The 15,828-nt window shown below is 40.4% G+C and overlaps 1 protein-coding gene across 1 annotated transcript; it reads right to left on the bottom strand.

The window, feature by feature from the left end:
• Positions 1-4,772: 4,772 nt before the first annotated feature.
• On the bottom strand, positions 4,773-14,439 carry adra1aa (adrenoceptor alpha 1Aa). The gene is made up of 2 exons (XM_049578918.1): positions 13,539-14,439; positions 4,773-5,707 (listed from the first exon to the last, which is right to left on the bottom strand). The coding sequence occupies exons 1-2, from the start codon at positions 14,434-14,436 to the stop codon at positions 5,154-5,156; spliced, it is 1,452 nt and encodes a 483-aa protein (XP_049434875.1). The 5' UTR covers positions 14,437-14,439; the 3' UTR covers positions 4,773-5,153.
• Between the last annotated feature and the right edge of the window lie 1,389 nt (positions 14,440-15,828).

Raw genomic sequence — 15,828 nt, 5'->3', positions numbered from 1 at the left:
AAGCTACAGGCAGACACTACAAAGAAGCTAAAAGGGAGGTTTGCTGACAACCTCTCTGCACCTGGTGCTATACAACCATTGCTGTATATGTGCAGATGATGTCCACGCCCACACAGCTGTCATCATTATCCCAGTTTCGACAGAATTTGTTTTGCACCTCTAACAATCCAAATGGTAAAAAAAACAATGTATGTGAGCTTGCAACTTTTTATTTGTATTGGATATGTCTGTATGTTTTAGGATATTTGTTGAATCCAACTACTTGCCTGCCTGTTCTGTAAGATATTGATAGCACACTGTATCTATGAAGGCTCTTGAAAGAAGTGGAACCGTAATCTTTGAGACCTGATGAAAAGCGCTTCAGTATGTATATGAAATCCCTCACAGTGTGCTGATGATGTGCCCGCTGTTCTCGGTGTTAGTGTTGTGAATGAATTATCAGATATCCAGTTTTTCCTCTCTTACTCCCCTCTACCTGCCCAACACTGTCGACACCAGATCCACTCAAGGCAGTAACTGTATTCACCGAACCACGATGGGTTGTCAGTCTCACGGCACTGTGCGGCCATACTGTAAAACACTGGATTATTTCTTCCTCATTGCCTTGTCAAGTGTAGGTTTTGTATGCCAAGCTATAATGTGAAGTGATTTACATTTGGGGAAGTGTCTTGGTTATTGATAAATGGTTATTGAGTTGTGATGTTGAGCACTGTTGTTGCCCCTCTCCCAGCAAGTGTGATACTCTCTCGGTCATGTATGTTTTGTAGGATACCAGGGTTTTTGGGGGGAAATCATTGGTCTTGTCAGCATTTGACCCTATCTGTGTTGACTTCAGTGGATTAAAATAATAAAAATGAAAGTCATGGTATTGACTCTTTTTTTAATTATACTGAATTTGAATGAAACTCTTTATCCTACAATTTCCAAATAATTTTATAAAAAGTGTTGCTGTAAAGAACTACAGGTGTAATTTGATAATTATCATGGGGAACATAAGGATGCTGTCCATAAACATTTAGGTTTAGGTTAAGTTAATAAGCTTTTGTTAATATGTCCATTAAAATTTACTATAAATGAATGATGGAAAACTGATTGTAGTCTTGTCTGTAGGCAATTTTTATATTTTTGCTTGAAGGTGACCCACTGCACAATGATTAAAAGTAGGGGTAAAAAGCGCAGGTACCCAAGCACTATATAGAAGTGCAGTCTTTACTTATGTATTTTCCATTTCCCACTACTTGTAGACTTCTCCTCTACTGTGGAAGCAAAATAGAGACACAAACAATTGAATTTAACAGCCACTGAATATATAATATTGAACTGAATTCATAGTAGTGAAATATTTTACTTTAAACCATGTATCTGAATGTATTTGTTCTGAATTCACCTTTTTATATTTAAATATGAAATTTCTTGATTTGCAATTTCAAAAGATACTAGATTTTTTTTTTCAATGTTCACAAATTTAGATCCACAAAACTCAAGCTTCAGATTAAAAAAAAAAAGGTTATTCAAATTTGATTGGTCAAATTCAGATCAAAAGTACAAATCTAAATTTTTCACATAACAACATCCAGGCTATTTAGCAGTCAAGAATGAAAGATCATGTATAATCAATAGCACATAAACTACACAAACTGGTCGTTTGGTGGTAGCCATTTTTGGGGGTTTTCATTCTTTCTTTATATCGCAAGACTGAAAGACTGTGCTCTGATGGGCCAGATGTCAGTTCAGTTGCATTCAGGCTTGATTGCTTATCCTGGGGCGCCCAGATGTTGACAGATGTAGATACTAGTCTGCTTGCAGATTGAGATTTTATAGACCAAAACATTTAATAACTGTATAAAATGTGATGTATTGTTACAGAACTTCTCATTTGCTCAACCTCAATGAGCTACAAGAATAAATACTTCCACACTGATGCACTGTATCAGCATTAACAATCAAACACTACAATATCTAAAGTTCCATTGCACTCAGTAATATATGTTGCTTATCTTTACTTTTCTTGGATATTTGAGCTTCACTGTGCAGACGTACATAGAGAGTTTGACACTAGAAGACTGTTTTCACATTAAAGTTTCTCTGTGCTCACCTAAAATCTGAGTTTCAGATGTGATTTTGTGACGTCACAGCTAGTTTGGAGGCCAGCTGGAAGCGTGATGTGGAAAATTTAATTAAACCATTAGTGCACACACACATACAAACACACACACTGAGAACAGATTGTTCTTTTTAAGTAAAGTAGGATACATCTTGTGTCCAGTAGTTAAACTTTAGAAATTAAATATTTTTATTATATATATATATATACATATATATATATATATATATATATATATATATATATATATATATATATATATGCACATTTGTTAATTTCAGTGAGGGGAGTATGGAGTAAATGTAATTTTAACAACCCAACAACCCAAAAAACAAAAAACAAATCACAACACAAACAGACATACCTTTAAAGTTTTTTTGTTTGGGATCTTTAATAATATAATGCTCATATGGGCGATTATTCTGCGTCATGAATACTTTCACTAACACTTCTACAGTACAACTTTGCAGGAATAATTTACTTGTGATTGAGTATTCTTGCATTGTGGCATGGCTACTTTCACTTAAGTAAAGGCTCTGAATCTTTCTTCCACCCCTGATTAAATGGTCCTCTTGGTCACAAAAGCAATTGATTGGAATCAATTAATTAGATGTGTATCGACTGAGCCCAGTCTCCAGTGTCCTTATAATCTGTTCCCATCTTAATAGATACAGACATATAAAACTCCTAAAACTACTTGACATATAAAATAAAGTGTTATTAATCTCAAATTTGGAATCAGCTATTATGTTGAGTCACACCACATCCCAGCAGAGGATGAAGTAACTGCAGTGAGGCAGTGAGACACAAGGTGGAGGCACAGAGTCGTGATGCAGCTGCAGCCTCAGCTTCAGAGCAGCGCTTTGTTCTTCCAGCTCCTCAGACTCCTCATCCACGGGGGACACTGCCAGCAAAATGAACTGAGCAAGAAAACGTCACAGTTGATGCACACATCAGCAACAGTTCTGCGACTAGCGAACACCCCTGGCTGTTTGGCAGTTGTCCAATTAGGACTTAGCATGTTGAGCGCACTGATTAAACCAGAGAGGAGGGGAATCCTATAATGTCAACATCTCCACTGCAGCTGATGAGAGCTTTAGAGAGAAAACAAAAAGCATCAGGAAGACTTTCCACAGTTAAGCCCTCCTGGGAAAAGTGTGCAAACATGAGTCACCAGCAGTGCTTGCTGTCTTCTTTCACTGAAACACAGACACCACTATTACAAGTCTAGAGCTGATTTGACATCACTACAATATCGTCATGAACATCTATATAGATCTGAAGTATTTATGGTTGTTTTTTATTTCCCTTTAGAGTTAATGATTGTAAGCTTAGTGATTCAGCGTCTACAGAATATTAAAGGAACACTGTGGAAATGTAGATTATACACTTAATGATAATTTAACCATGAATACTAGTGAAGCACATGGGGGGTGTTCATACTCTGTTCTGGTCTATATCTGACTCCTGCGAGGCTGCAGATTTAATTATGATATTCATTATTGCATTTGGAAGATGATATAGGCCTATCTTTATAAAGCGTGACACAGGTATTCATAGGCTGAGGTTTTTGTTCATAACGCCACCGCTCTGTATAGAAAAAGACAATAGAGGGAGGGGTGAATTAGGTCATCTGCACCATCTGTAGTTTATTGCTGCGGCTGGTAGCTTGCTCTCCTAATGGCATCTGCACAGAGATGGTGTGATTTACAGGTTCGCAGACATGCCAGTCAATGACAACGCGGACACAGACAGGCACTCTCGCTGCATCGCCGCGTCCCTCCCCCGTGGGAGAGCTGTCGACTCCACTTCTGCTGCACTTAACACGCGACTGCATCTCTTCCCTCTTGCACTCGCAAAGGGAGTACATCTTGGTACTACAGAAGGAGGAGAAAAATCAATACAGTTGGCAGAGGTTGTCCTCTTGCCCTTTGATGCCTTTGCGTAAACAGAGAGACACTTTGCAGTCTTGAACTCACACCAAACACACTAAGTTTTCAACCTTTGCTCGGGTAAAACCCAGCACCCACGCAAAGATGTTATGAAGGTCAGGATAAAGACTTTTCATACGGATGGCTACTAAAAAAAGGACTGAAACAAGGGCCTGAGAGAAGAATGTCTGAGACTGTGTATGACTTAACTTGACATCGCTAAATCTGGTGGATTTTTTAAGAGGCTTGTGGGCCAGTCAGGATTGAGGTCAGCAACCACAAGGTCAGTTAAAATTCCACAGAAGTATATTAAGACATCCATCTGGCACCGCTCGGAGGTACACAAAATTGTGGGAATGTGGATAGATGAACTAGACGTTTTCAGGGGCTATGTATTCAGTGACTCACAGGAAAAGAAACAACAAGAGTCCAAAAATGCCCTCATACATCCCTTCATAGGAATACGTCATACAAATTTATTGTAATGTGACATGAGAGTATGCAAGGTCCCTCGGTCTTTATGTGTACGGAGCAGTACACCAACAACATTTTGACAACAAGAACAGGATTAGGCAAACTTTGGAGACAGCAGGAGCACCAGCACTGACCAGCATGTTTGAAATATTTGGTGAAATCATGCAATATGTAAAACGTTCCCACTTACATTGTTATACATTTGAACTGCTCTTCTGTAATATAAAATATGTAAACATTTTCAAATCTTTTGGTCTCTTTATTGTGTATTGTTTTTTTCCCTTTCCATCCACCTCAGGAAAGTGCTCAGAGGATCTCTTTCTTTGTACACTTTTACAAAACTTGATACACTTTTGCCTTATTTTCACCCCTCCCAAGCTGTGTTCTGCAGTAGCCTAGTTTGTGTTTCGAAAGCCGAAAAGCCACCTTATCAAAGGGGTAAAATATAGCATAAGATAAATATAGATATGTCTTTGACGATCTTACATCCAGGAAAAATCACACAACGATATCAACGCTGAGACTTTCAAATTTCAAAGCAGCCACCGTTCCATCACAGCTCATCCAAGAGAGCAAAGGGAAATATATTCTCATCAGTGACCTTGAAAGGGGAGTCATGACTAATGGATGAAGGATTATAGTGGTTATACAGGATCTCCTTTTTCCGACAGGGACAATTGGTGGATTTTAATGGTGGGAAGGTTTCCAACGGGAGGGGGCTGGGTGCAGTTTGACTCCTGCGGGGGAGTCCCACCTCTGGGGATGCAGCAGCAGGTCCGGTGGAAGCTTTTACTGCAGATTTTGGCCACTTTATCCCTGCTTGTCTCGGTCGGTCCAGATCTGCCTGTGGGGCCAGCGGGAAAGACCTTCCACTCCCTGCTATCCCTGGAGGAAGGGGTTCTGGACAGGGCCATAGAGGAGGAAGGGCTGAGCCGACAGGGAGCCCCCCTGCTGTCCAAGCCCAGCGTGAGGGGCTGGCCTTGACCCTGTGCTTGACTCTGACCCGCACTCAGATGATGATGGTGTGGTCTGGGAGTCCTTCTCAGACAGTGAACTCCAAGTAAACTCTGGAAAGCTTTCTTAAACTCCTGGTTGGAGCACGGGTAGATTATAGGGTTGATGCAGCTGTTGAAGTAACCGAGCCAGAAGGTGATCTTGAAGACAGTGTCCGAAGGTCTGTATGCAGGAAATATGGAGCCTGTAGGTACAGTAGACACACAAGGGTGATTTACATTACATTAACATCACAGCAATTTGAGTTTGACATATTAGAATACAAGAGTCTTCAGCCACGCTAGCAGCTCTGTGATGCTGTAGGCACATCTGTGATTTAAGCTAAATTCTATCGTCAGCTTAAAAGGTTTTTTGAGGAGTTTTTCCCTTATCTGCTGTGGGGGTCCAAGGGCGGAGGGATGGCGTATGCTGTAAAGCCCTCTGAGGCAAACTGTGATTTGTGATATTGTGCTCTCAGTGACAATGCTAACACGCTGACTTTAAGCAGGTAATATTTTCCAGGGTTATCTTAGTTAAGCCTATTAACACGCTAACACTTGCAAACTAGCTGAACACACAGTAGGCATATACTGGTGTCGCTGGAATGTCATTGGTTTTGCAGGTGTTTGGTATCCTCTACAACAGTGGTTCTCAGCCTTTTTTTTTCAAGGACCCCTGAATTGATACACATCAGGTCACAGACCCCATTTAATAAGATCTGGCTTCAGGGACCTCCACATGAAAAGATATTAGTTGTTAGATATGACTGAAGAGCAGTGAATGGGATAACTGTGGAGAAAGTGAAACCTGTAATCAGAATAGTCACTTTTAGGACTCTTACTCACATTGGGCTCACCTCTATGGTGAATTAAAATGTAAAAATAAACTATTAACCATTTTTCTGGGGACCCCCTGGAACTCCTGAAGGACCACTGGTTGAGAACCATTCCTCTAGAGAGCTTGATTACAATTCAACAATTTTGTTTTTGCTCCCATTTTTCATGAGAAGCTTTTTCTATACACACAAAAGACTTTTTTATCCCAAATTCTGGTCACTTGTAAAAGATAAACCATCCACCTGACAGGTATGGCTGAGTGTAACCCACTTGAGTAGGCAATGGCTCACCTTTGATATCATCTGGCACTATGGAGATGTGTTCTCCTTACAGATGAATCCCGGTTTAAACTGTACCAGGCAAATGGCAGACAGCGTGTTTGGTGTCATGTGGGTGAGCAGGTTTCCTCATGTCAGCACTGTGAAGTGTGCCTCATGTTGACAGTGTAGTTACGGTATGGGCTGACATAAGCTATGCACAACATACACAGGTGCATTTTGTTGATGGCAGTTTGAACATACCGAGATGAGATCCTGATACTCAGTGTCATGCCATTCATTGTACCGCCATCTCATGTCACAGCATAATAATGCATGGCCCTGTGTTGCAAGCAGGAACCTGAAAACATCTCAGTTCTTGCATGGCTTGCATATTTACCAGCCATGACACCCATTGCACATGTTTGGGATGCTCTGGCTCTGGACAGCATGTTCCAATTCCTGCCAATATCCAGTAACTTCACACAGAAGAGGAGGAGAAGAGGAGTGAGCCAATATTTCACAGACCACAATCAACTCTATGGGAAGGAGATGTGCCGCACTGCTTGAGGCAAATGTGGTCAAACCAGATACTGATTCCTTTGGGTATCTGCGACCAAATATGCACTTCTGTTGCGCTAGTCATGTGAAATCCTTATAAATGCCTTTTTTTCCAAGATAAAACTGCGAGTGTCCTTTTATCGTGACCATCTAAAGGCACACCTGAAATGATGCTGTTTATTAATCTGCATCTTGATATGCCACACCTCTCAGGTTTCTGAATTATCTTGGACAAGGAGAAGTGATCACTAACATGGATTTTAGCAAATTTGTGACCAAAATTGGAGAGAAATAATTCTTTTGAGTGCATTAAAAGTCTTAGATCTTGAATCTCCTAGACCTGTGAAAATGAGAGCAAAAACAAATGTTGCATTCATATTTTTGTTCAGTGTAAGGCGGAATTTATACTTCTGCATTGAATCAACACCATAGCTACGACACAGACTCTCTATTTTTGTAAGCTGAAACCATATCCCTCAGTGGAAATGGAGCTTCTATTTACTTTAATTTCACAGATAAGAAACAATAAATTGTGTAGAAAAAACCCACCACAAAAATAGCATTTTAAGTCTTGTGTGTGATTTATCCTTCAGGGATTTATACTGGCTTTATATGAGCTGAGGAAATCTCCACTCCTCGCTAGGCTAATTTTTACCATGTAAAATGCCATAGGCTTGTGCTAATATCGTTAGCATGTTGTATTTGTTTGGAAAACGTGTTCAGTATAAGACAGTTGTTTTGTCAGTGAACCTGGTGAGTTGTAATGGGGCTGAAATTGTACCGTTACTTTTGTTAAATATTGCTGTTGTCCCTGGTTTTATGTGAGTAGGTCTAGAGGAAATCTCTGCTAGCCACTAGGCTAATTTATACAATGTAAAATGCCATAGGCTTGTGCTATTAGCATTAGCATGTTGTATATGTGGGGAAAATGTGTCCGGATTAACACAAGTGTTTGTCTGTGAATGCTGCGAGTTATAGTGAAGCCAATTTGCGTATTTGTGTTTGAAATTGTCTCTATTAAGCCATGTTTAATGTGTGTTTTGAATCAACTAAACTTTACAGCACAGAATCCCCACTGCCAACTAGTGTTTTGGAGGTGTAACTGCAGAGCAACACAAGACACACCACCACACAAGTATAAATGCTCACATCGGTGTAGGCTGCAGGTTTAAGTCCGGCTTAAGTAGGATTCATCCTCTGGGGAATATAATGTCTCTACAGAATTTGAGACATTCCTCTAACACAACCTGCTGCTGACGCTAGAGGACAAGAATCGCAAGAGTCGTTAGAGAATCATTCTCTGGGGATCATGAATATCTGTATCAAGTTTCATGGCAATCCCTTCCAAAGTTTTTGAGATATATCTTAAATCTGTATAAGAGGAATAACACACCACATCATCTCATCCTCTGAGAACCATGAATGTCTGTAAAAAATGATGACAGTACATCCAACAATTATTGAGATTATTAATTCTGGGCCAAAGTGGAAAACTCAAATCATTTAGAGCTCCAGTTACCTGCTCTAGTATCTATTGCTTCAAATGTTGTGTTTATATGACATCAGCACAGGATCAGCCACTTGAGAGAGATAGAGAGATTGCTCTCATTTACATCCACTTAATTTTTCTAACAGTTTAATCCAGTTAAATAAAAGCTCCCCAGTTGCCATGAAGGTGAAGCATTTTATAAAACTAAATTGCCGTTATAAATTGTGCTGCTTGTGATAAGAGGAAGCATTAACGACAGAAAGCGTGAGTCGGATCCTTAATGAAAAAGGAGAGAAAATGGCTTAACAGGCACATTACATGCAGCACTGTTACTCACTGTAAACGTGACTCTTCATATACCGAGTGACTGCCAGTGAAACATTACAATAATTAAATGGCTGACTTCTTCTTGTCTTCTCCTGCTATCTATCTATCTATCTATCTATCTATCTATCTATCTATCTATCTATCTATCTATCTATCTATCTATCTATCTATCTTCAGGGTAGAAGGGGAGAAGCTGTCTTGTGAAATGCTTTATTGGATGGGCTGTTGCAGACGGTTAAACGTGGGCTGTTGAAAAATGAGGTCGTGATATAGAGATGGATAGAAAGAAGAGGTGGAGAGAGTTTGAGAGCAAATTATTTTGTGCCTGGCTGTCGGGCTCATACATTTTATTCCCAGCTGTGCCAAAAAGAACAATTCTATTATTGCTGGTACGGTTAAGAGATTAATTTTTTTTTTTTCTTAAAAGAAAAAGGAAGGGTACTGCAACTGTTCGATAAATGTATTGTTGTCTAAAATCAATAAAACATCACTGGCTGTTGTCATGTGAAAACTGTGTAACTCTAATTGTTGTGCTGTTATTTTGACAGTCTGTCCGTCTGACAGTTTTTCATGGCATCTTGGCTTATTAAACTCCTTTAAAATAACTGTTGGATGACCTGCAAAAGACTATTTGTCATAACTTTTGAGATCCACGATTTTGACCAAACTGCAACTAAATGGTGCATTCTAGTCGAGATTATTGATGTGGGAGCAGCAGAACAAACTGCAGACATTACATCGACATTTTTTCATCTAATAAAGTTGTTGTGAACGTGTTAGCAGACACATCCTTCAGACACAGAGCAATGCATTCATTTAGAGTTGTGTTTCTGTCCACCTGACAAATATGGAAGTCCAGTATTCACTCTTCTTTTAGCCCTGTTTTTGGTCTCCATAAACCCAAAGTGTAGCACAGAAAAACTTTACCTAAAAAAATGATCTGATAGATGCTAATAAGCTCAGTAAAGCTAAGGGAAAGTTAGATGATTATCTGTGGGTTCATTACTACAAATGGCCATCATATTACATATTACACAAATGACCCATTGTTGATATAAAAATGCTGATTAGTGCAGCTTTAAAGTGAAACTTTACACTCACTGAAAATCTTTCTTTTTCTGAGCCGCAGGGATGTAACTTCTCACTCCTCTGCTGTGATGTAGAGGTGTACTCCAGGGTGTGTCAGTACACCATACATCACTGTTAAGTGTGGTGATGCTGCAATCCATTGCAAGTCGGAAGTCAATAATCCCAAATCGAAATTCCAGACTTTCAATCTAAATGCACCCAAGTGCATCTGCTCGGAAAAACACGGACGCCCACAGCAAACTGATCTTTGTATGGTAAGTTTATGAGCCTCACAAGCATCTACAGAGGACCCACACGAATTACCACAGCACCATTAGTGAAGAGAAAAAGCTAGAACATAACATAAGACAACTGTCTTGCTCATCTTTGCTCATTTTAATAATGTACAACAACTCAGAATTGTGTGTGATAGTGTGAGCCACCAAAGCCAGTTGCATACTGTTGTTGTGTGCATTCATTTTGTGTGGAAGGAGATGGAGATGTGCATGCTCACAAACACTTCTATCAAGCACAAACTAACTGTATGTAAATGGCAGCTACAACATTGTTAGAGCACATTTCACAACACAAACACTATATAAAACATTAAACTGTGGTTTGGCAGATCTTGCCCGAGTTTCCAATTTGGAATTCTGACTTTAATGACCGTTCCATTGCACTCTTCCATGTTGGAGGTTGTTTTTTCTGAGATTACAGGGTTACAGGTGCATTAGAGCACACTTCTGACCACATCAAGAGTTAATCCTTTGAATCACAGGGTGCTGAAAGCCTGCTAAGTCACTCTTTATTTATTTATCTTAATATTTTGGAGACATTTTATGGCTTTAGATAGCAATAGTAGAAGGAAGAGGGAATGAGAGATGAAACAGAGGTACTCTACTGGACTTGAATCAGGGGACACTGGCGTTCATGGTTGATGACTTAACATTTAAAGCCATAGGGGCACCCCATGAAGTTACTCTTTAAATTAGCAAGGCTTGCTTTACAGTTCCTTATAGTCCCTGAGAAGGACTTCTGAAATGTCAAGGACAGAGGAGGACAATCCTCAAACACACGCAGAGCTGAAAGAACTCATCTTTTTGTCGACAGGATCAAATTCCCACAATTCATTTTTCTTTGACGACAACATAATGAATACTCCAATCATCAACCAAAGCAAACAATCATAACTTATCCAGCTCTACACGTCAAAACCAGACTATTGCTTGGTGATTCACTCATAAATCTCTCATTGTCCAGAGACTTATGTGGCAGCTGTATGCAGTCTGACACCAGCCTTAGTAAGAGAGCATTGGTAAGCGTAGGCTTTTCCTTATTTCCCAGTCTGGAAATGCAAAAGCCAAATGGTAACAGGCAGCTATATTTACAAGCATGAGAGCATGGAATAGAAGACCTGAGGGATTGTGAGGGTTTTGTTATATCTTATATATACTTGGTTCAGATTTCCTTCTCTCATTCCCTCCATATACTGACACCAGCACATATAGTGCATGCAAGCAGGTGGCAAGCTGTGTGAATTTCCCTCAAGCACACTTGAGAACAATCATCAAGGCAATATAAAAATAAAGTCTGACACAGATGCGATGACTTTATCTGTCCATCCTGGACTGGCATTGTGATGAAGTGAGTCATAGATACAACTGAGAGAGAAGAACAAGCAGAGAAATGGTGAAAAACAGCTTGACACTTCATTCAAAGATCTGTGTTTGAAATATATGTTGGTCTGAAATGCTAGGCTTTTGTTTGCAGACAGGGGAGCACTGAAGGCTGTCAGAGGTCTAAAATTTTCATTGAGCCTATTTATAGAGCATCTACCTGGCCGAGTCAAGCATTTACTACGCTGCTCAAGTGGCCACAAGACTCTTCTGAATGATAGTACCTTCAGTGTGCGCCCACAGAGGAGCAATTCAATTAACATCATCAAACCATTAAATCAGCCAGCACTTTCCAAACCTGGCAGTGGCATAAATCGACGAATGAAATGGTAAAATGAATTAATGCAGTAATAAAATGACTTTCTAGAAGTGCTCTGACTCAAATGTGTGAGTGTGCATGATCAAAGGTATGAGTATGTTTTTAATTTGTAACTTCTTATTGATTAAGAATTTCAACCAAATGACCCGTGCAGTTTTAAAGAAATAGTGACACTGTTGGAAACATGCAAATTGTCTTTGCTACCGAGAGTTGGATAAGAACATCACTTTACTATGTGTCTGTTCAGTAACTTGAGCCAGCTGAATTTATGCTTCATGTCCACCACATGGTTCAACTAGACTCAACTCACTTTTGTTACCAGGTCCTTTTCTCTACTTTCTTTTCGCTGCACATAGTACCCCTGAAGTGCTCAGTTGATTCTCAGCTGATCTCCATAGTGATGCCACATGAAACTGCATGACATCATCTTCATTGTGACACTTGCTGAATCCTTTAATTGGCAACCAACTAGAGGAATGTCTGCACTTCGTCAGTTGAATGGCGTAGCGTAAAGCGTAGTTTTGCGGGCTGCCATCTTTAAAAATCTGGGTTGTATGGATAAAAAAACTGCAATCCCTATTGTTGCACAGTCTCACAGAAATACATCAAATGGACACAAAGTCTTAACAACGCATTAAGTGGTGATGGTGGGCACGAAATATGCTAAGATTACAAGCTGGCAACACAAAACAATGCTGATGCAAAGTCTATTATGTCCCAGCCTGTCCCAGCCACCCTACATGGAAATTTGTGTATCCAACATGACAAAAGATCCTTACTGACTTTGCATTGGCATTTAATTTTAACATGTTTTGTGCCCACCATCATGTAATGCGTTGTCAAGTCTGTCCTTTTTATGTATTTTTATGAGACGTGGCTGACTATAGATGGTAAGTTGGCTATTTAAAAATGGTGGGCTTATGCAGGAAGCCCTGTTTTGCGCTAGTGACGATTGATTCTCTCCAATAAGTGGTCTGCAGTGTTTAAATCCACTTTTTATTAGCTTAGTATACAGACTGGAAATCAGGGGAGACAGCTTGGCTCTGTCCAAAGGTAACAAAGTCTGCCCCTAAAGCTCACTAGAGATAGTAAAATTTAACTCTCCATAAAGCCACAATGTTCTCTTTGGTGTTAGTATGGATTGAAAAAATAAGCTATAAAATGTTAAATTGTAAGCTCTAGAAGTGCTGGGAGGTGGATTTTTTTCCCCTTTCGACACAGGCAGGCTTTCTGTCTGTGCTGTAGCTTTTTACCACACATACATGAGTGGTATCAATTTTCTTATCTAACTCTCAGCAAGAGATGTAATTATTTAAGTAATAATATAAGTAATAAGTGTAAAAAATGTAAAACTAAACAAAATGCTGAACTATTCCTATATGCTGATTGATTAAATTATTATACTGTGTTGATTCCTTTCATAATTTGCCCAGACAATTACTAACGAGATCTTGGACATCATCTTAAATTCAGAATCACATTTAAGATGAACACAATACTCACCGATGGGTAGTGCCAGGAAAAAGGGCAACCAGCACAACACAAAGCAGCCAACCACAATCCCCAGGGTCTTGGCAGCTTTCTTCTCACGTGAGAACTTGAGCAGTCGCAGAGCGAAATGTGTGCGGTTGCGAAGAGCCTCGTCCTCTGATACAGTTGTGTTGCCTCTGTGTATCCTGAGTATGACTCGTTCTGAATCTGACTTCTCTGTCTTGTGGCCCTCCCTCAGGCCCCGGCTCTCCCTGTGAGCTACCACATAAACCCGACAGTACATAGCCAGGATGATGGCCAGAGGAAGGTAGAAAGACCCCACGGCAGAGAAGATAGCGTAGCCAGGCTCCTCTGTGATCTTGCAGATGGACTCGTCCTCAGGTGCCGGCTCTTTCCACCCAAACAAAGGTCCAATAGATATGATGATAGACAACACCCACAGCAGCATCACTGCCAGCAGCGCCCTGCGTTTTGTCACTATGGTTGGGTAGCGCAGAGGGTAACTGACTCCAATGTAGCGGTCAACAGAGATCACGCAGAGGCTCATGATGGAGGCAGTGCAGCAGAGCACATCAACAGCTGCCCAAACATTGCAAAAGGCCCTTCCAAACACCCAGCGATCCACAATCTCAAAAATGGCAGAGAAGGGCAGTACAGTGGAGCTCAGCAGCAAATCTGCCACTGCAAGATTAACTATAAAATAATGCGTGACTGTCCGTAGGTGTCGATGGCAAACCACTGAGAGGATTACCAGGATGTTTCCCACAATTCCAAACACAATGAATACGCCAAGCACCAGGCCCAAAACCACTGCTTTGACCACATTGAGCTCTGGGACTAAAACTTGGGTGCAGTTGGAACAGTTCTGTGTCAGAGGAGCTGGGGTCATATTGTCCAGCACAGGAACCATCTGTTCCAACACTAAGCTGTAATCGACACTGTCCTGCGCAGCAAAGGTGGACTGTAACACACACCTATTTTATTTTGTTTCACTACAGGAGAAAAGGGACATCAGGGCATTCTCATAAAAGCCATTAGAGTAATGATCACATTAAGTCTGTCTTGTCACAACATCATTTGAATGATGATGCCTCTGGCAAATGAACCATTATGCTGGCGATGCATCAAGAAAAATAAAACTACAGGATGCATGCAAAAACACTGGGGGAGAGGTGTAATATATGCAGACAAAAATCTACTGTGCTGTAATCAGGTAATCCATCTTGGAAATGTTAGTCATGTTAAAACTGTGATTGTGCAGCTGGTACAAAAACACTGTTAGGAAGCATTACAGATGGGATACACAGACAAATCTTTGTATGTGCTGTGAACCAAAAACTGCAGTTTTGGGGAAAAAATTCAAGTACGTGCTCCTAAAAAATTGGTGTGAAAAACCACTTTTCTGGGTGAGATGGTAGGTGAGCAGCAGGCAACATCCAGGCTCTTCCTGTTGAACCCAGGGTCAGATTCAGCTTCAATACAATCACAGGATACAGCAACAGTATCCAGCGCCTTTGAAAAGAAAGACAGAAGAATCTGCTTTGAGAGAATTGAAACACCCATCACATACAGTAAAATTCAAAAGCATTCATCCTTGTTTTGTCTATTGTTTCTTTTTTGCAGCTCTCATGTCTCTCATCTATCAAGTCTGAAGGCGAGAGCAATGTCTGAGCCATGGTTGCTGTCGGATCAATGTGACCATAGCCTCATCTTGTGCTTATTGACTAAACACAATGTGAGGTTGAGGAATAAAGAAACCGATATCAGGACTGACCAGTTGCCTTTCACACTGAGTAGCCTGGGAAACATCACACAGTTAAAACTCTAGATGGCAATGAGCCACACCAGAATAGCTGTAGAGTCAACAATGCAACAGCCTCAGTCACAAAACTAATGTGTATTATATTGCCATTCATGATGCTAATATGATCTTCAACTGCCCTGCATCAAGATAAGCCTGACCTTAAGCTCTTAATCCCTCCTCTAAATTAATCAATATCACACCGTCACCTCCATACAGATAGAGGTCAAAACAATACACAGTGTGACAGTCTGACATTGATTTACATGTGTGTATTCGCTCAGGTGAGCCTAGTCTGACATTTTGAGAAATATAGTTATTAATATTAAGCTTCAGCCAGCAGCTACTTATCTTAGATTAGCATAAATGTGCAGGAAACAGCTAGCCTGGCTCTGTCCAAACATAACAAAATCTGCCTACCAGCACCTCCAGGAAGTCTAGAAATAGCTCCAGCATGCAACTCTCAAGACCCCGGGAAGAGCGCCAAGCTTTGAAGCCATT

The sequence above is a fragment of the Epinephelus fuscoguttatus genome, linkage group LG6 (genome assembly GCF_011397635.1).
Source record: "Epinephelus fuscoguttatus linkage group LG6, E.fuscoguttatus.final_Chr_v1".
NCBI classification, from domain to species: domain Eukaryota; kingdom Metazoa; phylum Chordata; class Actinopteri; order Perciformes; family Serranidae; genus Epinephelus; species Epinephelus fuscoguttatus.
This window is presented reverse-complemented; position numbering and strand designations above follow the sequence as displayed.